The sequence below is a fragment of the Palaemon carinicauda genome, chromosome 5, assembly GCF_036898095.1.
Source record: "Palaemon carinicauda isolate YSFRI2023 chromosome 5, ASM3689809v2, whole genome shotgun sequence".
In the NCBI taxonomy this organism is placed as follows: domain Eukaryota; kingdom Metazoa; phylum Arthropoda; class Malacostraca; order Decapoda; family Palaemonidae; genus Palaemon; species Palaemon carinicauda.
The window spans coordinates 165,917,281-165,926,445 of NC_090729.1; the positions used below are offsets into that span (position 1 = coordinate 165,917,281).

At 35.6% G+C, this 9,165-nt stretch overlaps 1 protein-coding gene across 3 annotated transcripts in view; it reads left to right on the forward strand.

Moving 5' to 3' along the window:
* Positions 1-3,808, forward strand: part of LOC137640647 (uncharacterized) — a 22,768-nt gene extending 18,960 nt beyond the window's left edge. For all 3 annotated transcript variants that reach the window (XM_068373142.1, XM_068373143.1, XM_068373144.1), the window contains exons 6-8: positions 1,948-2,102; positions 2,668-2,845; positions 3,373-3,808. In XM_068373142.1, coding sequence (XP_068229243.1) covers positions 1,948-2,102; positions 2,668-2,845; positions 3,373-3,585 — 546 coding nt within the window. In that variant the 3' untranslated portion in view covers positions 3,586-3,808. The remainder of the gene's footprint in view (positions 1-1,947; positions 2,103-2,667; positions 2,846-3,372) is intronic.
* The last annotated feature ends 5,357 nt before the right edge of the window (positions 3,809-9,165 follow it).

The window sequence follows — 9,165 nt, forward strand, 5'->3', positions numbered from 1 at the left end:
CATATCCATGTTTTCAAGAGTGCAAGACCTTTCGTGATCTTTATTCCATCTTGTTACAGCAATATAACTACATTAGTCCGTCACAACTCAGTACTGTAAGTATAGAACAGTTGTAGCATTCATCATCATCATTAAAAATGTATTTACGTCAGCTCTTCCATATTTTACGAGGTTAAACGTGATTGGGCTCTCTAAATTGCCTTCTATCGTGCATTTTGTCTTCCGAACTATCATCAGGACTGGACCTTTATATTTCACCTTTTGCCACAATTTCATGGGCATTCCTACAGGTCTTCATCCAGCCACTTCTATATTTACTACTTTTCTGACATTATTCCTCACCCCTTATCATCACCATGTCCCAATCATCTCAATCTTGAGTTCTCAGTCTTTAGCTTCCGCTCAAAACATATTTTCGACAATTCCTTGTTGGTGCTATGATCTCATTGCACTCCAGCTATGAATCTTAACATTATAGTGTAAGGCCACTCTTCTCAGTTTCTTCCATTTTCTTTGTTAGTACCAATGATTCTGTTGCATATAGTAGTAAAGCCTTTGCTCTCTCGACAAATGAAACTTCATTATTTACAGTAGACTGGCAACCTCCATCAATTTAATCCATACTGCCGTTACTCTTTCTTACTGCTCTTTCATCTCCTATTTCCCAGTGCAGTGTGCCTCAAAATTAATAGAAATTGCTTTACCAATACTTAGACCCACCCATCTATCACAATAGGATCCTCAACGTCAGTTTTCTCCATATGCTCCAGTTATACACCTTGGATTTCTGAAATCTCTTGCTCTATTAGGTTCTGTAATCCAAAGCATCTGCTATGACACCATCTGTTACATTGGGCACACTGTCCAAAGTTCACCCTCACACCTTTCCCACAACCAACGCATGACATCTTTCTTGATTGTACTGCTTCATTTTCTTCCTTTCCAGTCATCATGTTCTTTGTTTTGCTTACACTGATTTTCATTCTCCTAATCACTATTCCACACTTTCATCTTTTAAACCTTTCCACCACATCTTCCTCAGATTATCATTCTTAACACTGGGTCATTTGCATGCCGTTTCCTGCAGCCTACCCCATTTCTATGACAAACTGTAAAGTGGTTATCCCAACTTACTCACTCTATATGGTTTGCGCTGCCTTCTCAATCACCATCTAATTACACAACCCTACTCTGTCGAATGCATTTTCCACATCCACAAATAGATTAACACAGTTTCTCAGGTAGATCCCTCTGGCACACGCAGGTAGTTATAATTGAGGGACACTTACCAAAACGTCTTCAAAGACTATTAATCATTGTTTATGGTCTCCTTAAGCTCATTCAATTATACACGCGGGGTCAAAGGAGTTTTCGCTGGTAATTGAGAAGATAATTGTTCAATGAGAACATTTCCTTTTACTTCTAGCTACTCTAGATGACTTAAACCTCTCTATTATGTGTGGATGATCTTAGCATATCATGAAAATACCTTGCACTCATGCGTCTTTCTCTTTCCTTTGTGGCTCAAAGTAGTGAATAAATTTTAGTTACATGATATTTTCGTAAATCAATGGTTTACCAAAATCATGAATTCTCTAAGCTGCTGTGGAAGTGATAAACAACATACCTATCAAAGTTGAAACTTTTTACTTATTATACCAGTACAATTATTTCCTATTCAGGCAGCCTGTAATCTTACTGGATGGAATGTCTCGTATGATTTTGTTCAAGGAATCATCAAAGGCATAATCTTCTTCTTTGATTAACCATCCTTCAAATTTCAATCTTTAGAAACATATCTAGTTGTAATGGGGTGTTGGCCTTGAAAGACAAAATTTTATGTCTTAAGATCAATTTATGAATAAAGCACAATTCTTATGCATTAAGATCTCCTTAGTGATTTCATTAATTATAACTGGATTAAAACCAATCTACTTTTCCCAACAGGTCGAGAAAGATTTTGAGAAACACGGACACCTCCTTGACAGATTTGTTGGGCAAATCTGGGACAGTGTGGTCGACGTTGCCGGGACCCCCATTGGCGTTGCAAGATCCGTTACGGACTCGAAGCCACTGCAGGATGTCATCCAAAAGGCGATAGAGTAAGTTTGCCTTTGGAAGATTGGTGGTCTTCCTCTTGGACCAGATTTTTTCTAAGAACTTTTATCTCACTATTATAGGGAATTTACCTCAGAATATAAAGCAAAGGCAAATGATCTCGGTTAATCACAAAAATTATAGTTAAAGAATTGACAGTTTTCTGTGTGGAAAAGTCATTTAAGAGAGAACAAAGGATAATGGTATGATACAAGAGCAGAGTAGAAAGAGTGTGTTGAAGAATTACAGAAACTTCCCCTTAGATAAAAAAGGAAGAGAGAAAAGCATGCAATTAACATTCCTTTAAACTTTTTTGGGAAATGGCAAATAATTTCCATTCAAATATTTATAATCAATTTCACCTCCTTCCAATGCCTACACCCCCTTCTTTGTCTCTAACATCCATGGGGTAGTATGTGGTCCAGAAACTTTAAATTAAAACTACTGACGAAAAACCGGTGTGAAATATGCATGGTAGAATACAGTAAATAAAATGCTCAGAGATGACAGCAAGCAGTATATCTAGAAAACAAATCTCTTACCTGATTATTTCTTTTGTATTTTTTGCAGATGGTACTTGCAATACAGATACGATTCTGTGACCGTCTATTACGAAAGAGCCAGCGTACAATTCCACAAGAATTACATGGGTACTCCAGGGCTTTTCTTTGCATCAGAGGCTGACCCGATATCACCACCCAGCATGGTCTTCAAAGCCCATGACATGTGGAAGTCCCTCGGTTATCCTGTAAGAAAATAAGTTGGTTTTCTCATAGTACTTTCTAGAAATTTTAATCTATTTGATTTTTTTTTCTTATTGCTACTGCCAAACACAATGGTATTAACAAAGGTCCAGTAGTATTTTATGCTATTCGCTTTTTATATAAACTTAAGAATCGGTAATTTTCTTCAAAATCTGTGGCTAATTTTACAGTTGGAAAAGTGAATGGAATTAAACCTTCTGACAAGGAGGCTGCTGTAATTTAGTGATATATATATAATTTGAAGAGGAATAACGACAGCAATATTTGACCTTAGAATTAAATGACATCTTTCCCAATAAGAATTAATCCACATAACAAAATTGGGAATGCATTCACATCATTCGATAAGTCCGACTTGAAGTTTCTAGCTAAATTTTTTTTTTTCACACTCATTTAAGCCTCATTTAATACAGCCAAAGTCAATTAAACTTAAATCTACTGTGAAATAGCTGTTTGGTAAATCATTATTGAAGCACCTGTACCCCCAAATACTCATTACCTTATTTCACAGGTATACAAAAATTGCTGGAATGACACAAAGCATGTGACACACCGCATGAAACATCCAGAGGAGTATGAGAGGAATGTCTTGACATTCTTGAAGAGCATTGGGCTGTCTCTCACACCCAGTGTTGTTCCAGTCAAGAAAATCGAGCAGAGGAAAATCCAAGAGGAGAGAAAAACCCAACCTCACCATGCTCCAATACTCACACTGTCCAGATAGATTATATATATTTTTATCGAACGCCCAAAACACCTCTCAGTATTTTAGGTTTAGTTTATTATATTTCGCACAGTCTGCATATTGTCAGTCTTTATAAATTTGTAATTTATATATACTTTACATCTCTTAGGTTATAGTTCATAGGAATTTTATATTTATATTTTGAGATTATGTCATTAGTATGTAATATGCAACATTCCCTATTATAGCTTTAATATAGTAAAAATTATATACATTTTCTTTAATAAACATAAGTTTTTATTTAACATTCCTTACAAAGCTTTTATGTATGTGTGTATATAGAATTCCACTTAATTTCAAGAGTAGGCCTATATTGTTAGCTTACAGTCTCTCACTCACTCCACCTGTTTGCGACTTCCTGGCTCCATGATGCCTCGTCAAGAAGCCTCCACCATTTTGTACCACAAGCAATCTCATCTCATCTCATCTGTGGTCTTCCTGGAGGCTTCTTTCCTCCTGGTTACCTTCTTATTGCTACACTCGCTAGCATTATCTTATACATTCTAGCCACTTGTCCCGGCCACGTGTCCTTTTTCTTATATAAATTATTGAAGGTATCCAGTCATTTTTCTTGTCTCGATACAGTACTGCCTTCATGTCTTCTAGCTACTCAGCGTCAAGCATTGTACAGGCCTGAATATGCTCCCAAGAATACCTTTCTCGGTACCTCCAGCCACTGCTCCTGCTCCCGCCTGTTTCTGTCTCACATCTCTATGTAATAACTGGTCAGCTATAGTAATATGTAATTTTAAATCTAGGGTTTCCGTTAGAAAGGGAGCCAAAAATATAGGCATGAATTTTCATGTACATTGGTTACTATCGTTCATTTAACCTACTCTTATCCATATTCAACAGTTGCTGTTGAACCTAAATACTTTAAACGCTTAACATCTTCTGATTCCATATTTCCACATAAAATGTTTCCCTTTAACCAAAAGGAGTGAACTGAAAATCCTTGATAAATTCCTCAGCCTTAACTGAATTAGTTAGATTAAACACATACCATAATTAAGGGATTAAGTATGCAATGAATTGTCTGATCATAAACTATAGCATTACTTCATTGATATATTCAAAATCTTTTGTAAAATACACAAGAATATTTGCATACTCATAAGTATCGGAAAAACTACAAACATCGCTGCTTAGTATGATTTTTCCAAAGACCTGTGAACAATGTAATCACAGAGAAAATGTTTGATGGGTTTTCAGAAACATGCTTTCCTTATTGCACATTTTTTCTTATTCTATTTTTCTTTTTACTTTAATGTATTAAAATCATCATCCGTGATCTTTCCAACTTGGTGTGGTAGTCCAGGAAAGCTACTTTTGATTTATAAAGTTTATGGGTTCTAACTGTCAACTTGCTTAACTCAGGATTTTATATCTGTTTCAGAGTTCATTGGTTTTTCTTGTCCTGGAAAAATATTGTTAGTGTACTGTAGATACTGCTGTTGGTGAATCTATTACATTCGTATTTTTCAGGACAGTCATGATGATTTCAAGCAACTATGAACTTAAATTTAACCATTCATCTAATTTTGATAGATATATTTGTAATGAACTACTGAATATCAAACAATAGAAGGCCTTAGGATACGTTTTTTCACCATCATTATCATGTTTCCAATTTTTCCTTTTTTAGGAAATAAGTCTGAAGCAAACTTCTAGAGTTGTAGTTCCGGTAAAACTATATTGCATACATATCTGGAGTTTATTAGAACCCAGAAACAATGACTCTTTCCAATTTCCTTTAAGAATGAAAGGGCTTGAGAAGATGTCTCCACCTTAAGAGATTTTTCTCTTATTTATCAGACATTATTAAGGCTAAATTTAATCTGAATTTATTTGATTCTTGAATCTTGAGCCAAATGGCGGCCAAGGAGACATTCAACGACAAAGTGACACTGTGAAAAAAAATGAAGGATTTGTACTCAGTAGTAGTAGTTAAAAGAGGCTGAGCTGCAAGGAGGAAGAAAGAAAGCAAAGCTGAGGTAAAGTAGAAGGTTGAGAAGTTGGGGCAGCTATGGAGACATAGTGTACCATCTGAGGTACACTATTGGTACTCTTCTCCCCACTAAAATTAGGGCTACAATCTAAGTATATGGACATCTCTGTCAGTTGTAATATGGTGATAGTCACCTCAATCTGTCAATATATTTTAAGTTACAAAATGAGGAAAAACTTCTGGATTAAATTCTGGTGCAAACTGGGATGTAATAGAATGTGATTAGACAGCTGCAAATGTGCTTTAAATTAATGCTAACTTGCATTCCATAAAGAAATCGAACCGACTTGTGGAGCTTTACTGATATCTCTTGATGAAAACTATTGAAATCTCTACTAAGAGAGAATACACACACACACACACACACATATATATATATATGTATATATATATATATATATATATATATATATATATATATATATATATATATATATATGACTAGATTGTGGGACGATATTCCTAATCGGTGGTTGAGGTAGTAAAAATCATGAAGCTTAAACTTTTTGTAAATTCTTGTCTGTTGAACAGGTTAACATAAGTTTCGTTTTAAGGTTTATATATGATGATCTATATTAACGTTGCTACTAATCTTGAAAAATATTTTATATCTTTTATTCATTACTTATGTATAGTTTATAAACTATTCCATACTTTCCTTTCCTTCCTGGGCTACTTTCCCGTTGAAGCCCTTGGGCTTGTAGAAGTCTGCTTTTCCAACAAGGGTTGTAACTTGGGTAGTAATGATCATATTTTTTCCAGACGTAGAAATTTAGCTTTTTCCTCGAGAATAATGCTTTTTTTGGCAGCAATTAAATCTTGGAATCAAAGCTAAGCCATTCTAATGCTGCATTCGACTGCTTTAACTATATAGCTTTCACATAAACACTTAACCTTTTAGGGATCAAGCTCTGCTTGCTTGATTTCATCATTAGTTGAATAAACCACGTTTTTATGGTGTTTCAGGTGAGCGGATCCATCTCTTTTGGCGTTCCTTCGAGTATTCCACTGGAACCTTTGTGTATTTAATCATTACTCATGATATGATTGTTAGTATTGAAAATGAGGTAGTACAAAATACAGACGGTGTTACAAATATCGCAGTTACTTGCTTCCACAAAAAATGACTAAAGTTATTGTCCCGATTAACAAAGAACTGGAATGATCAGCAAGTTTCTCAGTTGGGGACATATGAGTATAAACTAAAAAAAACTTATTTTTAGCAAGCCTTAGGCAGAATTCCCTCGTAATCTATGTAGCATGAATAACGCATGATTTTTATAAATGTCTATATTAATGTTTCCTTCAACTCTACCATATTCAACACTGCCAAACAGCTAAGTGTTTCCAGTACGAATTACTAAGTCTATAGAGATGAGGAAATTACATAACATACTATAGCTCTTTTGTCCTATTTATTGGATTACTGATCCTATATATCGATATTAGCCGCCTTTGGGGATCCTTATTTTTCAGAAGCCATTGCTCATAGGTGGTGGTCTCCTTTTTTCTTTAGACATGGTAACTGTGATTTAAACCATAAATAAAAGTTAACTAGTTTCCAGGCACTATTCGGCCTTCTACTATTGCATTAGTTCCTCTGTCATAAAAACCAACTAATGTATGTTAATCATTTTTAGAGCATCGCCATCTACGTTCTGTAACGTGCCACTCTGAGTGCCCAGTTGTCATAGGGCCCATCACCAGAGGTCTCATCTCGACTGGTTGGTCTGAGTGCAGAGTTCTGTACCAAACTACTTATTAGTTTTAAAACTAAACCATCAATTACGAGCTGTTATTTAGCAAAGCTCTTGGTGACACAAGCCTACTTATTTGATAAAGAACCAACGAACAAGAGGCCTTTCATTCAAAGCAATGTAAAACTTTGGAGCAGACTTTCTAATAATGGTATTGATGCTGTGGTTCATAGTTTCAGGGAGTCCATGCTGGTACTGAGAAGGACTGAACTTATGTTGCTAACGAAAAGGATCGCATGAAGTTACTTTTCTTTTGATTTTGTGACACATTGCTAGTTAAAGAAGTTTTCTAAGTTGGTAGTTATTTATTTTCTCTCTTCTCGTTACTAGTTTTTACAATTGGAAATTCTATAACATGATTTTTTTTTTTGTAAGCTAATAAGATTTTAGAATGATTTGATTAAAATGCTTTAACATTTAGTATGGTAATAATAATAATAATAATAATAATAATAATAATAATAATAATAATAATAATAAAATCATAAAATTCAACAGGAGGGTTCAATGTACTACTTATGAGTCTGTTGTGCAGGTGCTTGAAGCTCCTAATGTTGTTGAAATGTAGTATATTCAGGTTAGCAGTGGAAGATTATTTATTTTAGTTTGTCTATATTAATCAGACAACCAGGCGCTTGAATCACAAGGTGATTCAGTGCTGTATCAAGACGGTGAAAAGAAGGTTTAGTGGTTGTATAGACAGATAGCGATTCAGAGAGCAAATGTAATAAAGTACAAAGATCAACGAATGAAACTGGTGAAAACCCTTACAGTTGCACTGTGATGTAACAGTTTGAGATGCCGGCAGCAAGATGAAAGATAGGAAGCAGGAATAGAGGTGAGGTTGAAGAGTAAAACGTTGGTGCAGCTAGAAGACTAAAGGTCGCTGCACAGGCCCTTCAGTTATAACTACAGTGCACCGCTTGAGGTGCATTGACGGCTCTACCAGCTTACGAAGGATAATCCAAGGTTATCAAGGAAAGACTAAAGTTCACCCTAGTTTGGTAATGAGTGGAACAGCAATAAGGAAGACCAGTAGATAGACCAACATGATAAAAAGGAAACCCCCTGGGGTGTTTGATGTTCAAGATCCACCTGACAACTAGCCTGAAAAGGACCAATCACTGACAGAGAAGGGATCTGGTACTAGAGAAAATGGGGCTCAATAAGACCAGGAGCCAATGGAAGGATCATGGGTATTAGTGACAACCCTACCTTACAGCTTAGAAGTTTTCCAAAGTATTCAAAAAGTATATCGTGAGGTTGATATCATATTCATAATTACCTTCCTAACAAGCTTTTGGAAGACTCTCATTTCACAAAAATACACATCAACAGACTGTTCACTGTCGACTAAATTAAACGATAAACAGCTGGGCTTAGTCTCTGATTTGGCAGCGATTTGTTCTTCTTTATCGTTTGTTTTTCTGTATATTCAAATATACTGACTCGACATTAGTTTTACAGTAATATTATAGTCCCACCAATCTAAAACCAAGATTTAGAGGGGTCAATCCAGGGATATCCCCTTACATGATGGTGCCATGTTTCAGCCTATGCTATCTTAATGAGGCGCCAAATCTGTATGTTGTGTCACCAAGAATGAAATGTGTGTATATGTCTCTGTGTGAATACCACATACTATCATAAAGTAAATGATGTAAGTGAGATATTACTTACAGCATGAACATCAACAATAATTTTCATTCCTCTCTCTCTCTCTCTCTCTCTCTCTCTCTCTCTCTCTCTCTCTCTCTCTCTCTCTCTCTCTCTCTGTGTGTTCATGTAGATGTT